The 17510-nt window shown below is 40.4% G+C and overlaps 1 protein-coding gene across 1 annotated transcript; it reads right to left on the reverse strand.

The window, feature by feature from the left end:
- Positions 1 to 954: 954 nt before the first annotated feature.
- On the reverse strand, positions 955 to 12200 carry LOC115113296 (ectonucleoside triphosphate diphosphohydrolase 6-like). The gene is made up of 14 exons (XM_029640807.2): positions 12013 to 12200; positions 11289 to 11616; positions 10433 to 10509; positions 10159 to 10302; positions 7753 to 7828; positions 5953 to 5988; positions 5369 to 5457; positions 4712 to 4791; positions 3002 to 3066; positions 2331 to 2435; positions 2051 to 2191; positions 1881 to 1937; positions 1545 to 1657; positions 955 to 1409 (listed from the first exon to the last, which is right to left on the reverse strand). The coding sequence occupies exons 2-14, from the start codon at positions 11554 to 11556 to the stop codon at positions 1326 to 1328; spliced, it is 1335 nt and encodes a 444-aa protein (XP_029496667.1). The 5' UTR covers positions 11557 to 11616; positions 12013 to 12200; the 3' UTR covers positions 955 to 1325.
- Between the last annotated feature and the right edge of the window lie 5310 nt (positions 12201 to 17510).

Here is a 17510-nt window from a genome sequence, read left to right on the forward strand (position 1 = left end):
TAGGGTGAGTGAGGGTAGACAACCTAGTTGTTTGACTACTAGTCTATCATTGCACAGCTGTCTCTTTTGTGAAATGTTGACCGCTTCTCAGGGGACTTTGTTGCTGAACCGATGGGTGATAAACTGCACTGACTCCCTGTCGGGAATTGGAGAAGTTTTCTGAAAGATACTGGAGGATCAAGGTTTTGACAAAGTGAGTAAATTTGTTCCTTTTTACTAGCATACTGTGGATGACCCAGCACTTCACATCCCATACATTCAAGACTAGATGGCTACATTTGCCAAATTTTGTTTTTTCAGAAATGGGCAGCTCTCTGAAGTTCGCATTGAGTTTGCCTTGGCAAATGGGGACTTTTAGGCCCCATTGTAAAAGGGTAAGTGTTTTCAGTTTATGGATTTTTGGGTGTCTCAATCCTGATCCTACATGCACATGTTTGTTCTATCCCTGTAGCACCAACACACCTGATTCAACTAATCAAGCCCCTAATTTGCTAATCAGGTATTAGTGCTGGGCAAGAACAAAAAGAAGAGCACCACTGAGTGCCCAGGACCAGGATTGTTTTGATCTTCCACCATGGACAGTAGCCCCACATCGCTGACCTGCAGTCAGAACAGGCCCACTGCAACAAAGTAATATTTCCTCCTTTAGGATAACTGCTGAATCTCTTATTTTGTGGTCCTGGGTCAGTTCCTGCTGCTGTGGAAGGACGAGGAGCTGTTCACGGAGCTGTTCACGGAGTGGCTGAAGGTCACTAGTGGAGCCAACATCAGGAATGCTGCATCCTGCTCCCAGTGCCTGAACGAGTGGTGTGATGCATTCCTATGAGACTGGGGATATGCTGCTCCCCAATGTCATGTTGAAAATCAATTCTGTTTTATAGTGAAAATATGTCAGTGGTATAGGCTATGGCTTGTCTGAGCAGAATATGCTAATAAAGGTGTTGAATCTGTAAATTGTTTCAAATTGTTTTATCATTCAAAATACATATGCCTTCAATATTTTTGTTCATGATTCTGAACCGTATACAATTGTACAGACATTAAAATTTTAGCAACTTTATATTTAAAAATACCAAATATGTAATAGGTCATGCTCCTTCAAAATACACCATGTGCTTGATTACTATACAACTAACATTCCTTTATAAGTACAAAACAATCACACCTGCCAAAAGATAAGTCCAACATCCAAAGGCGACTGGTAATATAAACTCACATTTTGATAAAACTTAACAGGTACAATCATCATTTTCCCAGACCATACTTTGCAGCACAGAATCACTGGCACGTCATGGCAGTGACAAGTGAGGGGAGAGACTGGCAGCTCACTGACTGCGGAGGGACTCAATGTAGTGGAAAGTAGCCCCCAGAGCCCAGCTAGTCTCCACTTCGTCAATCTTCCTCGCCAGCTGAAAACACACACCAATCACAGTTCTCTTTGGCCGTCCGATGCAGACCCATGGAAATGCACAGCCTCAGTGCGACACCATGACAGTTGATTTCGAATGAATGATAAATGGCTTTTATTTGCATTTGGTTCTTACCTTAAATACTTTATCTTTGGGGAAACCAAGCTCTTGCAGCATCCCAGAGATGTAGGTTAGATCCAGACAAAGGAAAGGATTCTCTCCTGAAGTAACCGCCATTCCGTTGCACACTGCGAGAAAGCAAGACATGCTTGTAAATTAGCACACTAGATGCTGATTTCTTGCAAGTATTCACTCAATTCCAATAGAACTTGGATTACTTATTTATTAAAAATGTGTGAATGCTCAAACGTTGATGAATAAGGGATAAGTCATGTTTCTACTCAAAATTCAGTTTGGTAGCAGTGAACCATATACAGTACACAAAACTGCCGCATGAGGGCGCCGTCTTACCTCTCTTGGCAGCATCAATGTAGTCGCTGACTTTTATAGTCCCTCCTGTTTTCTCATCTGAGTTAGTGGGGTGATTAGAATAGAACTACATTCAGTTACTAAATCAAGATATCATTATAGAAAACTGGGCAGCATATTCATTTGTGGCAAAAGGCAGGTAGGGTTCCTACCAATAGCACCCAGATCCACAGCTCTGTCATAGTAGTAGGAAAAGGCATAGAATTCCATATCTTTGGCTTCCCCTGCCTTCTTCACCTTTCTATACAGCATCTTCTCCACTTTCCTAAGGCATGACTCATACATGGGCTCTCCTGAAACAGAATCAAAACTGTTTATACACACGAAAATGGGTCAGATCAGTCACGATCCGACAGGCAATTAATTGTTCATTAACTGGCGTAACAATTGGTACTTAATTTTAAGTTCGTTATTAATCTCTTTTTACCGTACCTGCCTTCTGGCCCTTCACAGTATACAGAACTTCTGCATGTTCCCATTGGCCAGAGTATTCCGGGGCCAAGCAGGGGCTTACTAGCTCTGTGCTGCTGCCCTCTACTGTTGAACAGAGAGAATGCACATTGAATTTTGACCTGACCAGCATAAGTCATGTTTTGGTACACAGGCGGGATATATATGAAAGCTATGGCTGGAGAAGGCTACATTTTACAAAAATAAACATCGAACTAACGTGGTGTTGTAGTTCGGCCAACAATTTCCACAATAAGTATAAAGCCGTAAGGGGACAGAGCATCTGAAATTGCTGTGCTCCAACAGGTTTTATGACTATTGGCCGACATCTGGTGGCACACTAAAGCAACCCTATAACCAAAAATAAATTGAGGGAACATTGAGAATAAATAGATTATACAACAAACAAATGTATCAAAGAAATCTGATTAAAATTCAAGTGTATAAAATGAAAATCCCCATGGAGAACTGCATCCGGGGCATTCGACTGATGGCAGTTCTTAAAGCCAGGCATCAACTACATCACAGCAACAGCTGGCATGCAAGGAATTAATCTTGGTCCATGTTATTAAAAGATTAGATAATGGCTTATTTATCGGGACGGGGAGAGTCTTTAAAAGTCAACGATGAAAGCAAATTGAAAAACCACATACAAGGCTGTCCCTCGATTCCTCCCAAGATGGCTAGTCTTGCCGACATCAAGCCTAGACCAAGGTAGCTGTGAAAAAAAGAGAAGCAGATTCAGTCTGTGATACACAGAAATAAGAGCGTGAGAGAGGTGTCAGAATTGTGTGTAGTCATACAGTTTGTGCAACATGCCAAAAAACGTAGCAGGGTCATACACTAACCTGAGGACAGAAAGAATACACGTGTTTCACTCTCTGAACAACAGCACAGAGAGGGCTGCATTTCAGGAAAGCAGGTAGAGCCCTCCACAGTGCCATAATATTAAACTACAGTATGTACCATAACTATTTACCCCATTGGAGTTTCTCACATTTTGTTGTTGGGATTGAAATAGATTTCATTGTGATTGATCTACACAACTCTATTACTGTCAAAGTAAGAAAAAAAAAAAATTCTACAAATGAATAAAAATAGTCGTTGTGTAAGTATTCACCCCTTTGTTTAGACAAGTCTAAATGAGTTAAGGAGTCAAATATGGTATAAAAAGAAACACAAGTTACATGGACTCACTCTGAAATAATATGAGTTGACATAACTTTATGACTAGCCCTTCCTTCGTCTCCCATACATATAACACCCATAACATCCCTCGGTCAAGTATTGAAATTCAACTACAGATTCAACTACAAAGACCAGGGAGCTTTTCAAAAGCCTTAAAGAAGGGCAGTGATTGGTAACAATAACACATCAGACATCGAATATCTCTTGAAGCACGGTCAAGTTAATTACGCTGTGGATGTTGTAATAAACCAACCAGACATCAAAGACAGTCGTCCTTCTGAACTGCAGGACAGAAAGGACACTGCTCAGGGATGTCACCGTGAGGTCATTGGTGATTTTAAAACAGCTACGGAGTTCAATGGCTGTGATGGGAGAAAACGGAGGATGGATCAACATTGTAGAGAGACTCCACAATAATGACTTAAATGAGTGTAAAAAGAACACAAATATTCCAAAACATGCATATGTATGCAACAAGGCACTAAAGTAATACTGAATAAAAAAGAACACAGCAAAGGCATACACGTTCTGGCCAAAATGCAAAACCTTCTGGGGCAAATCCAACAACACGTCACTGAGTAACTGTCTCCTTTTCAAGCATGGTGGTGGCTGCATGATATGGGTGTGCTTGATAATCGGCAAAGAGTTCTTCAGGATAAAAATAAACGGGACAGAGCTAAGCACAGGCAAAATCCTAGAAAACCTGCTTTACACCAGACACTGGGAGAGGAATTCACCTTTCAGCAGGACAATAACGGCAAGTCACAGTTTTGACATAAATCCATTTGAAAATCTATGACAAAAATTGCTGTCAAGCCATGATCCCAAACACACACACACAAAAATATGAAAAAAATCCGAGGAGGGTTAATACTTATGATACCCACTGTAAATGTCCCACCAAAGCTGCTTTAGCACTTAGCCTTTGTATAAGATATTATTAAGCTAGAGTGTACACACACAGCCATATACATTTGTGCTACAGATTCCCTCTTAAAACTCCATGCAAACAAAAAATAAAATGGTAGGCATCATTTCAATAAAAATATATATTGACAGCTGCAATAATATAGCCGTTTGCAGCTGGATGCACCACACCGTAGGTTTAACATGAAGAGGGAGGAGGGCTTTCCAAAAAGCCCAATTATCTGTCGAAACATAGTGCACGATAGTACCTGTGTGAGTAGAGTGTGTGGGTGCTGTTGAACATCTGAAATGATGTAATGTAGTTGATGGGTGAGGTCTGGATGGTTTTCTGGAGAGAAAGAGAAGATGCAACACATAAAATTGTGTGGCTTTATACATTTGCAAACAAAACATTTCTACATTTAAAAACATCAGAATGGTACATGCTTTCTTATATGAACCCCAATTCCTGGGTGACCAGCTAGAGCTTATACAACAAACATCACACTGTGCTGTTTGACATCAGACAGACAAGGAGGATCTACTAAATAAGAAGAGAGAGAAAAAAAAACCTGCTGCAATCTGCAAAACCAATTTCACCCCTACGGCGTGAACGGCTTGCCGGGAGAGTTTAAACTCTTTGAAAAGCAGTGTAATGACATGGTAAATTGGTCCTCAATCCCTCGCGTACAAGGCCTGACCTAGTTAAGGAACAAGAAATCCCCCTCCAACCTAATGTCCAACAACGTTTATTTACCAGCCCTTTCGGATTAGCGTGGCATTTGCTGATTAAGCCCTAAGATGAGAGGACATCCCGGTAGTTTGTGTTGCTTTAGAGAAGAGATCTGGTTTCATTATCTACTGTGTGTGTGTGTGTGTACGGGCATGCACATCCCCTATCAAACACAGTAGTCGCCTTATTGTACCTCATCCTGGGGGGAGAAGGTGATCTGGGTGGACCCCCCTCCCAGATCCAGCATCCCCACAGTGGGTGTGTCAGAGCCGTGGAGACCCCCTGCAGAGAGAGCGAGAGAAGGGGAGAAAGAGCGGGGGGGGGGGGGGGCGTGCCAGTGTGGTCACCAAGGAGGAACTGGGGATGCAGCGCTAGGCTAATCCAATAACAGGTAATCAACATTTCTTGTCCAGATTAATCTATTTAGCTGGTGTTCTGTTTATGTACCAGAATAAAGCCTGTTCTGAACATTGAGCTTGGGGCCAGGGCCCCTGAGGGTGGTGGGGTCAGTACAGGACGTCTTGGCCTTTAGTTCACCGAATCGTTCCAAACTAAAACATATCGCTCCAGTATCGTATCCCATGCATCTAGATACGTATCAAATCGTCTTGAAAGGGAAAGATGCACATCCCTAGTAGATGGTCACATTCCCACTGGAATATATTATCTATTACATCTAGTACACCTTTAATCTCGGAGTTAACTCCATATCGATCCTTACCAATGCTATCTATGCCATTAGCAACTGACAGTAAACAAAGTTTGAAAGCATCTCACCTATGAGGAAGTTGACAGTGATCCAAGCAGAGATCCCTGTGAGGGAAAGAAAAAAGAAAAAAAAGAGATGGTGATTACCTCATCCCTCTTACATAGTTTGTACCGAAATCCTTTAAACAAAAAAAAACAAAAAATAGAAATGTCTAACCTTTAACAGTTAGTCATGCAACAGTGCTTAGGGGTCAACTATTTAGGTCAAATGAGGAGATTATGCTATATACATTTGCACTCAGTGAGTAGGACACCATTGTGTGCATTAGTGCCTTTAACAACCCTTTCCTAGTTTATGGACTCAGAACTATATCATAGGAGCTTTAGGATAAAACTCTTACAGTAAGATGTCAAGAAGCAACTGACATTTACAAACAAACAACTTTAAAAAGAGTGCTGCTAGTAGTCATTATGACCAAAACACTGTCGCTTAGATACCATACACTTTGCCCACTTTATCCCTCCGTCCTCCCTCAAATACCACTTATATTTTTTTATAAGTCTGTTCGATTCAGAGAAGCATGTGTAATCTCCACTAGGATTAGCGTCTGGGGCAAGAGCGGCAAAAATCGAACTGATAATAAGGCAGTGAAATCCGGTTATGGATCGAGTGAGAGTTTAGCATTACAGCTCAGCAATGACGCCAGAGGAATTTGTCCATTAGGCACAAAAACGTGAACTTCAAAGTTAATTCAGTAATCATAAAAGGTATTTTCCAAGGGTCAGGTCACCTCCACTGTAACAAGCTGATAGACTTGGGTAAGACGACATCATTTTCAGCCTCAGAAATCAAATGGAGGATATTCGGTTTGCAGAGATTAAACAAAACATTATCCTACATGCCCATAATTGCTTGTATAAACTACTTTAAAAAGGATTGGATTTAAAATATTTTATGTACTGCTTTTGTGCCTATATCAAACATGGCTTTCAACACAAAACACCAATGTATATCTTATTGCAATATAACAATCCTATTAAAGCGTTAATGCCCACAATAATTGCAGAGAATTGAATGGTCAATACCAGGCCAAAGGACCAGAACCTAGTAGCCACAGAAACATAGCTGTTTGGTGACAGGCTTGATGTTGCTCAAACAAGCCAGTAATGGACCAGAGTGGGCCTCTACCATCTAGGCCGCTCCACTGGACACAGAGGGCTCCAGTCCAGTGCCAACTCAATTATTTACAAATTGTATTAATTCTGCATTCCTGTCAAAAGTTTTGCTGTAATTAGTCATGGAGGTTAAAGCGGATATTGACACATTTAACTAGCTTTTTTCCCCCCCATAACCCGTTAAGTGCCTCTGTATGCATTGGGTAATTCAGGGCAGGGTCAAACTGAGTGACCTCTCTCAGAATCAATGCAACACTGTGCAGAAACATCCTAATCAGTGATCCCAAGGATCCAGTCCTGTGATAACTTCTGTTACCTCCAATTCATCATGCAAGACGAAAGAACATCTAGAAATGGTTATGAATTAGAAGAACTATCAAATGAGAAAAAAATGTTCTACATCAAAAAGTCATACTGTTGTTACAGGATGTACACAGGATTTAAAAAAAGGAAATGTCCATAAATTGGCAAGGCCATGGAAATATTGCTTCACTAAGACCCAAACGGGTGCAGTGTAAAAACATTGAATTCTAATTGGATTAAGGGGGAATCTTGCATCTATAACAAAAACATTTAAAAAGTAAAGGTTTTATTGTATACAAAAATGTGAGTCCCACAGTACATGACACTAGAAACACCTGCAAGGGTATGACGTGTTTTGTGAAACTACAAGTGGGTGAGGGCCAGACATACCTTCATCAGTGCCATCCATTATGGACACACTGTCCCCCCTGGACAAGAATGGAGACTCCCCAAACACCTCCCTCACCTAGATAGAAAGCTTAAGGTCAGTTCTTCCTCAACCCTGTTTGGAAGCTGTTTTCCACATACAGTTGAAGTTGGAAGTTTACATCCACTTTGGTTGGAGACATTCAAACTCGTTTTTCAACCACTCCACAAATCTCTTGTTAACAAACTATGGTTTTGGTAAGTCGGTTAGGACATCTACTTTGTGCATGACACAAGTCATTTTTCCAACAATTGTTTAGACAGATTATTTCACTTATAATTCCAGTGGGTAGGAAGTTCACATACACTAAGTTGACTGTGACTTTAAACAGCTTGGAAAAGTCCAGAAATTGATGTCATGGCTTTAGAAGCTTCTGATAGGCTAATTGACATAATTTGAGTCAATTGGAGGTGTATTTGTGGATGTAGTTCAAGGCCTACCTTCAAACTCAGTGCCTCTTTGCTTGACATCATGGGAAATGGGAAAAAAAAAAAGTGTAGACCTCCACAAGTCTGGTTCATCCTTGGGAGCAATTTCCAAAAGCCTGAAAGTATCACGTTCATCTGTACGAACAATAGTACACAAGTATAAACACCATGGGACCACGCAGCTGTCATATCACCCAGGAAGGAGACGCATTCTGTCTCCTAGAGATGAACGTATTTTGGTGCGAAAAGTGCAAATCGATCCCAGAACAACAAAGGACCTTGTGAAGATGCTGGAGGAAACAGGTACAAAAGTATCTATAGCCACAGTAAAACGAGTCCGATATCGACATAACCTGAAAGGCCGCTCAGCCAGGAAGAAGCCACTGCTGCAAAATCGGCATAGAAAAACCAGACTACGGTTTGCAACTGCACATGGGGACAAAGATCGTACTTTTTGGAGAAATGTCCTCTGGTCTGATGAAATAAAAATAGAACTGTTTGGTCATAATGACTATCGTTATGTTTGGAGGAAAAAGGGGAGGTTTGCAGCCAAAGAACACCATCCCAACCGTGAAGCACTGGGATGGCAGCATCATGTTGTGGGGTTGCTTTGCTGCAGGAGGGACTGGTGCACTTCACAAAATAGATGGCTTCATGGGGAAGGAAAATTTATTTGGATATATTGAAGCAGCATCTCAAGACATGAGTCAGGAATTTAAAACTTGGTGGCAAATGGGTCTTCCAAATGGATAATGACCCCAAGCATTCTTCCAAAGTTGTGGCAAATTGGCTTAAGGACAACAAAGTCAAGTTATTGGAGTGGCCATTACAAAGCCCTGACCTCAATCCTGTAGAACATTTGTGGGCAGAACTGAAAAAGCTTGTGCGAGCACGGAGGGCTACAAACCTGACACAGTTACACCAGCTCTGTCAGAAGGAATGGGCCAAAATTCACCCAACTTATTGTGGGAAGCTTGTGGAAGGCTACCCAAAACGTTTGACCCAAGTTAAACAATTTAAAGGCAATGTTACCAAATACAAATTGAGTGATGAAAGAAATAAAAGCTGAAATAAATCACTCTCAACTATTATTCTGACATTTCACATTCTTAAAATTAAGTGGTGATCCTAACTGACCTAAGACTGGTCATTTTCACTAGGATTAAATGTCAGAAATGGTAAAAAACTGAGTTTAAATGTATTTCGCTAAGGTGTATGTAAACTTCCAACTTCAACTGTACATGACACAATTCTTTCTATAAGGTATTATCTACATGAAATCAACTTTGCAATATATAAATACTACTATTCACGAGCTGTATAGATAGCACATTTATGCATCTTTAGAACAAGGATGACGTGCAGTCAATTCACACCCCTCATTGTTGTAAAAAGGAGTTGGGTGTGTTAACACTTGGCCACGTAATAGTTCAACTACAAACTAAACAGGTTTAGGGTGTGTAGTCCTTAGGTGAAGCTGTCATAGGCTATTAAATGGAGAGAGAGAGAGAAAAAAAAAAAGAGGCGCAGAGGAGGATCTGTGAAAGGCGTGGAGGACCTGGAACACTGACAGGTGATCAAACAAAGAGGTCACTTATGCAATTCATTCATGTCATTAATTGCTTTCAGCTGATGGTATTACTGTACCAGGAGGACCACCAACAGCATGGGGTAAATTTAGACAAGTTATGCAATTACATAGCCTAGCTCATTTGTAAGTGGGCAACTCTTTATTTGACCGCTGCCAACCTCCATGCTTTTCCCAGCACAACTCTTGTCTTTTTCCTATGGAAAATCTGAAATCGGGGTGAAATGTAACAAAACAGCTAACGGAAATGCTAACCCCACAAGGTGAGAGAGTGGGAACTGTGCAGTGTTTGTGGTATGGCAATCTATCTACGTAGTGAGTCCACAGACATTGGCCAGTGGTGAAAGGCTCACCCTGTCCAGTAAGTGTGTGGCCTTCTCCCCAGGCAAAAGACGGAGGCCTGCAGTGGCCTTGAGGACCAGAGGAGTGCTGCTCCATACGGAGGAGGGAATGCTGCCTTGGGCCACAGCCAACAGCTCCAGGATCCCTTCTTTACACTAAGAAACAAACCACAGTGGAACCAAGAGATTAGATTTCCAAAGATAACATCAGTGCAATAACAAGAGATGGTCTACGTTTAGGAGTATCTTGACTGTTCTTTTCAAATAGATATATGAAGTTGGTAACCTTTTCTGGGTCATCGGCATATGCAGATAGACCTGGTTTTATTGCTCTGAATGTTTCATGTGCCAATTTAGGAGCCTCTGTAGAAAAAGACATAACAAATAGCATGAAGCCCATTACAGTGAAATACAGTTGACATTTAATTCACAATTGAAAGAATTGTAGGGTGCTAATGTAGATTTGAGTAATGCTAATAGTTACCACCAAAGCAGAAAACCCATGGCAAGCGGTGTGATATTATAAAGTAGCCTATATAACACTGCCATAAAAATTGACATGTTCTATCTTCTCAGAATTTCTACATTGTTTCTGTGAACCTCTACTTGACGTGTTGCGTGTTTGTGAAAAACAATGAGGGCTGTTTCAACATAAATAACAGGTGCTTGGTAGCCATCAGAATATAACAATCATTGGTTTAATAATAAAGCCAAAACAGCACTTAAATTATTTAGCTTAATGTTGAAATAATTCGGTAACTAAGCCATTTGGCGATGCTTTACAGTAACTTTTGGGGTAGATTCCTGGTATGGGGTAGCGTAAGCCTAATATGAGGCACATAATACAAATTAAGCCTGAAAGCCTTACATGTCTCACATGGATTCAAATCTGTAATTAATACTTTTGCTGCCGCACATAGATTACAAATTCTAAAAGCAATGCAGAGAGCTACATTTAATTGATCCATTTTGGTCAACTACATATGCAGATGCTATTCATAATACCATTCACCAAAACAAGTCCATTAATGGATGGAAGAGAGAGACAACGTTTTAATTTTGGGTTCAGAGGTATGGAGGTAACATTTCTATCTCTCCCAGTGTAATATATTTGTTTTCAACAATGCACACATGTACTGTACCGTTGTCCTCCAGTTGAAACTTGAAGACATGGATCCTTGTCCCTGTGCTCCCAGCATCAAACATAACGCCATACTGGAAACGTCCGCTGACCACTTCTGAGGATGTTGGTCTGTTGGGACTGCCCGACAAGCCCAATCTGTGTGGGAAGTGAGGTGGTATTTTGGAGATGGCTGGCCTTACACCATCATAGTGGCGCTTAACAAACATCAGGTAAGCTGCCAGGCAGCCCAAGAAGACAAAAACACTGGCCAACTTTGGTAATCTCATGGTGACTGGTGTGTGTAAGGCACATTCTGCAGTTCCATACAGAACTGAAGGCCGTCCGTCCTAAAAAATGAAACACATACAGCAGTTAGCGATCTGATAGAGGGCTGTTAGAAAGGTGACATCACGGGGGGTCACCAAAGTTTAGCTAGCTACTTGTATACATCATTTCAAGCTTTTCAACACCAGCGCTACTAGCTATAAACATCGTTTTAGTACTAGCTAAATAAGCTAGCTAATTGCTTTAGTGACTAACTAACGTACACTACTATGTACTGTAATGTTCTCCCTTTTGAATTGCTAGCATGAAATCTTATGTAGGATAGTGTAAATACTGGCAGGCTAGATGTCACTGTATTGTAGTACAGTAAGAGACAAACAACATTTACTAACGTTAGCTAGTGTAGCAAATAGCTAACTGGCTTTGTTCCTGGCTTGCTTATATTGAAGACAACTTACGAGAGCAAATCCTATGCGTGTAGCATAAATAGCTAGCTAGCTACTTATTCTGATTCCATTCGCATTTTCGGTGTTCCTATCTGGGACGATAGTTTGAAAACTCATGTCCAATAATTAATTAGCTTGGTGCGCGGACCTCTATCCAATCCAAGTCTCTGTTTGATTACATCAGTGTGTTTTAGTGATGACGTGTGAAGAAAATGCCGCGTTCACAAACTAGTCGGAATTAGAAAACTAAAAAATGTCCGACTTGCTGACTGGTTGAACGCGGTAAGTGTATAACTGCATCCATTTAACAAGTCTGACATTTTCGAGTTTCCTTGTTCCGACTAGCAGATTAACCCGGCAAAATACCAAATAGCTTCTATATAGGCTCAAAAGTGGTTTGTACATTATCTGGCAAATTAAAAGTGTCAAGATTATTTCCAGTACTGAAGGTTGGCACTACCCAAATACACTGTGACCATAATTCTGACAATTATTTAGTCCAGATTTTGTTAAACTACCTACCTACCTACCTAGTGAAGCCACACAACTTCAGAAGTAGGCAAATTTATTATGGAAAGTAAATAATTTGTATGTGAGAAAACAAAAACAACTCTTATCCATTGTTAGAATCGATTAAACAGTATGACAAACAATAATCAGACAAATATATCCTATGACTGCACAACATTGCATCACAACTCATTTTTTGTTTTTTGAAAGGTTGGAATTTCTTATATCAAAGTATAGGGGTGCTATAACTGCACTAGGATGATGTACAGTTACACGTTTGATGTGACCTCTCATTCTACCTGTACAATTCAAAATAATATTTTAGTTCAGAAGAGAGTTTATATGATTTGGTTGTGTAATCCACTGTTTGATTTCTATTTTGTTGATTTTAGCAGATTCACATGCTCTCTTTCAATTTGATCTCTATCTCATTCACTGTTACCCATATCCCAAAGTGAATCATTTAGCATTTTTAGCAATTAACAACTTTGCAACTATTTAGTACTTTTTAGCTACTTTGCAACTAATTAGCATATTAGCCAACCCTTCTCCTATCCCCAACCTTAACCTGAACCCTAACCTTAACCCCTAACCTAGTGTAACAGTATAACTTTAGTCCGTCCCCTCGCCCATACCCGGGCTCGAACCAGGGTCCCTCTGCACACATCAACAACTGACACCCACGAAGCATCGTTACCCATCGCTCCACAAAAGCAAGGGGAACCAGAGCAAGGGGAACCACTACTTCAAGGCCTCAAAGCGAGTGACATCACCGATTGAAACGCTATTAGCGCACACCACCGCTAACTAGCTAGCCATTTCACATCGGTTACACTCACCCCCCTTTTGACCTCCTCCTTTTCCGCAGCAACCATTGATCCGGGTTACGGCACCAATGTAACAGTATAACTTTAGTCCATCCCCTCGCCCATACCCGGGCTTGAACCAGGGACCAGCTTGTGTCAAAAGCACTTCACCTCGCTCTCCAACAATTAATCGTTTTGTTAAAGTTTACCAGTTTGTGGCAATAGGCCCCCCTTGCTACTCTATTCATTACCTCAATAATCAATCATTAGACATTGATGTATGGGCCAATCTTTTGGTGTGCTTTCTTATGCACACATGTAACACTCTGAACATACCCCCCAACACAACCACACACACTCATGCATATAAGTATGCTGAACAAAAATATAAATGCAACATGCAACAATTTTGAAGATATTGCTGATGTAACAGTAATGATGTAACAGCCCGTCCCCTTGCCCCGACCTGGGCGCGAACCAGGGACGCTCTGCACACGTCAACAGTCACCCTCGAAGCTTCGTTACCCATCGCTCCACAAAAGCCGCAGCCCTTGCAGAGGGAACCACTACTTCAAGGTCTCAGAGCAAGTGACGCCACTAGCGCGCACCACCGCTAACTAGCTAGCCATTTCACATCGGCTACACTGAGTTACAGTTTATAAAAGTAAATCAGTCAATTGAGATAAATTCATTAGGCCCTAATCTATGGATTTCACATGACTGGGCAGAGGCACTGCCATGGGTGGGCCTGGGAGGGCATAGGCACACCCACTTGGGAGCCAGGCCCTCCCAATCAGAATTAGTTTTTTGACCACAAAAGGGCTTTATTACAGACAGAAATATTCCTCGGTTTCATCAGCTGTCCGGGTGGCTGGTCTCAGAAGATCCCACAGGTGAAGACGTGGTCTGCGGTTGTGTTGTGTGACAAAACTGCATATTTTAGAGTGGCCTTTTATTGTACCCAGCACAAGGTGCACCTGTGAAATGATCATGTTTTTAAATCAGCTTCTTGATATGCCACACCTGTCAGGTGGATGGATTATCTTGACTAAGGCTCAAATGCTCACTAACAGGGATGTAAACAAATTTGTGCACAACATTTGAGAGAAAAGGTTTTTGTGAGTATGGAACATTTCTGGGATCTTTTATTTCAGCTCATGAAACATAGGACCAACACTTTACATGTAGCATTTATATTTTTGTTCAGTGTAAATAAATGACTGGCATTGAGGGGCTTTGGGAATTTGAAGGAGGTTGGTGATGGTTTTGTAGATATTCAATTAGAGTCCCAGAATTCAAAGTCTCTGCAGATGTAGAGGATGCAGTGAAAAGACCATATGCTCAGTAGTGTGTGGGGGGGGTTGTTTAACTCAATTTGTCATAACTATTCAAAGGATATATAATTGGAGCATAAAATAACAAATCTACAATTCAGTGTGCTGCATGGAGTCAGGATGTATGCCAATCGACACTCTATTGTTTTACGAGAAAAGAACTGTAAAAAAATATATTTAAAAAAAGGACCCGTTCTTCTTCTCTCTCTCTCTCTCTCTCTCTCTCTCTCTCTCTCTCTCTCTCTCTCTCTCTCTTATAGGACGTTTTTTCTGAGCTTTCTGCAGTCTAAAGCCTTTACACTCTTCATGAGGTAGAGAAATAGTACAGTTTCATCACTCTGTGGTCCATATATGTAATTTAATATTTAAGCCCCTAACAGCTTTTTATCAGTTAATGGGTCAGACAACATGCTTGATGGTTCTGTAATCTTTCTCCTCCATGAGCAAACATTTTAATAATAATGATAATAATAACAAAAGCACGTTGAGTGGATCCTAATCGGCACAGAGATTTACATACAAATGACATTTAGAACAATTACTTCAGATCATTAAGGGGCACTTTCAATGGAATGATGACTAATCCAACTAAGTTGTTAAGCGAGGCAGAAATGTCTGCGTGGGGAGGAAAGAGCCCTTCTGACCTGCTTCTGCTCCCATCATGCCTATGATCATGGATTCTCAAGGAATGTCTTTGCCCCCTTAGTTCTATCTAGTCACTATTAACCACACGGTAAGTGGTAACCACTACTAGTACTACTACTTCTACTATTACTACTACTAAATTGCTTATAAGCTATTGTGAACACGAGTAGCAGTAAGAATATAACTACATAATATTGGTAGTGTTTTCTCAATGTTCTAACCAGTTAACTACTAATAGTAGTAGTAGTAGTAGTAGTAGTAGTAGTAGAATAGATAGATAGATAGTAGTAAAAGTAGTGGTAGTAGTAGAGTGTAAACCATGTGTATATTCCTATATTTTAAGGAGGGTTCACTTAGATGAGTCTGTAGAGGGTTGAATTCTAATAATGTCATAAAGCACTTTTTCCTTTCAAATTCCAAATATATAAATCGACAAATCAACTCAACACAGAGGATGATTGAGATCAATATTGTCCAAATATCTTAATGCACAGACTATGCTTCCCTTCATTGTGGATAGAAATGGGTTAGGGCTTTTCAAAATGTCCCTCTTTTCATAACTAGCATCATAGTCTCTTCTATCAGACTCTTGAGCCACAGTAAATAAAGACAGCAGGTTGACACAGCTTTGTGGGATTACTGTTAAAACTAGGATGACTCAATAACATATATTTGACCATTTCTGTTTCCCTAATGGCTTGTTTTCTATGCACACAGTTACGTTAAAGGAGTGGAACTTACTTTCCACGGAGTTGCATTATTTTCCAGAGAACCCCTTGTTGATTATAACCCTTATATACCATGGCTATAATTTGCCGCTAGAAATGTGTTCATTTGCATGTAGAAATGTGTTCAACATCCACTGAGAAGTATCTGGCAATTTTACTAGAGAGCTACATTAGTTGCCTTGGTAACCAAACAAACAGACTTGCTAGTTTAGCTAAGCAAACCATTAGTCCTAGCTTGCTATTATGAACATCGAATTCAGTAATGCTAATAATGTTTTCAAGTCGAATTTTGCTTTCAAAAGCAGCTCAAAAATAGAACATGTGAGAATGAACTAAAGCCTTTGAAACTTTTGTTGCGTTACGCCTAAAAACAGCCCTTAGGCTTTGGCCTTATTGCTATTATAAACAGGTTACCACATAAATAGAGAGGTAAAAATAAATGTTTTGTCATATCCGTGGTATATGGTCTGATATTCCATGACTGTCAGCCAATCAGTATTCAGGGCTCGAACTACCCAGTTTATGAAGGGAAATAATGTACGCACCTGAATGCCCTTCAAGACAGTCAGATATTAGTATTCAATTATTCATCATAAGGAACAAGGATTTGAAGTGTTTGTCCTATATTTAGGACCTATAAGAACGTTTAGGATTTCTTTTTTTTTTTTACATATTTAACCCCATAATTTTGTTGGCACAAAATTACCTCCATGCTTCCATTAATTTGTATGGGTTACCGTCAGACGAGTTCCGTGTTGGTTGTAGAGCATAATGGAGAACACTGTTGTTAGTTTTTAGGCCAAACCGTTCGGACAGTCAGATGTTTTCGTAAGAATACCGATTTTTGGAGATGTCTCATTGTCTGACAAACACCCCTGTAGCTCGGCCACCTTCCACCTTCCAAGCCGACATAGGCGGATTTGGTGGATTGAGACGCACCCCATACTAATCAGATTTCTCTAGTTTAAACTGACAGATTTTGACGGGGATATTTTTTGTTGCTTAGATTGACACACGGGTGAGCAGTAGCCTATACCCTGAATAATAAGAAAACCCCTTACGGAAAAAAATGTGTCTAATCCAGCTCTTATTGGTAAATCTAAATATACATAACCTCAGCAAAAGCCATGACCTGCTGTATTTCATGGGGACAGGGCGACATCGGAAGAGATGACATTTAATCGACTTTTGGAGAATTAGTCATTCCTTATTATCTTAGTGGTTTTTCAACTAACATAACAGGATTTTCCTAGAAAATCCCATTGAACACACATTTTAATTTCTTTTCTACTGGTCAATCATGTTGAAGGCAACGTAAATAATCCAATGAGATGAATCAGTAGTCTATTTCTTTTTGCAGAGTTTGGTACAGTATGCTTCAAGAAAGGCTGGATTACAGACTTTCAGTCTTGGGTTTTAGATTTTTGAATTAAACAGCTCTTTTGAATATTATGATCCCAATTACTGAAGAGGATGAAAGATAACAA

This window comes from Oncorhynchus nerka, linkage group LG28 (genome assembly GCF_034236695.1).
Source record: "Oncorhynchus nerka isolate Pitt River linkage group LG28, Oner_Uvic_2.0, whole genome shotgun sequence".
In the NCBI taxonomy this organism is placed as follows: Eukaryota; Metazoa; Chordata; class Actinopteri; order Salmoniformes; family Salmonidae; genus Oncorhynchus; species Oncorhynchus nerka.

Coding starts and splice junctions, on each gene's coding strand:
- LOC115113296 (XM_029640807.2), bottom strand. CDS start 11,556: ATGAGATTACCAAAGTTGGCCAGTGTTTTTGTCTTCTTGGGCTGCCTG. Junction 10,303..10,432: donor ATGCCGATGACCCAGAAAAG/GTTACCAACTTC, acceptor TTTGTTTCTTAG/TGTAAAGAAGGGATCCTGGA. Junction 3,067..4,711: donor CACACACTCTACTCACACAG/GTACTATCGTGC, acceptor TTTTTTTCACAG/CTACCTTGGTCTAGGCTTGA.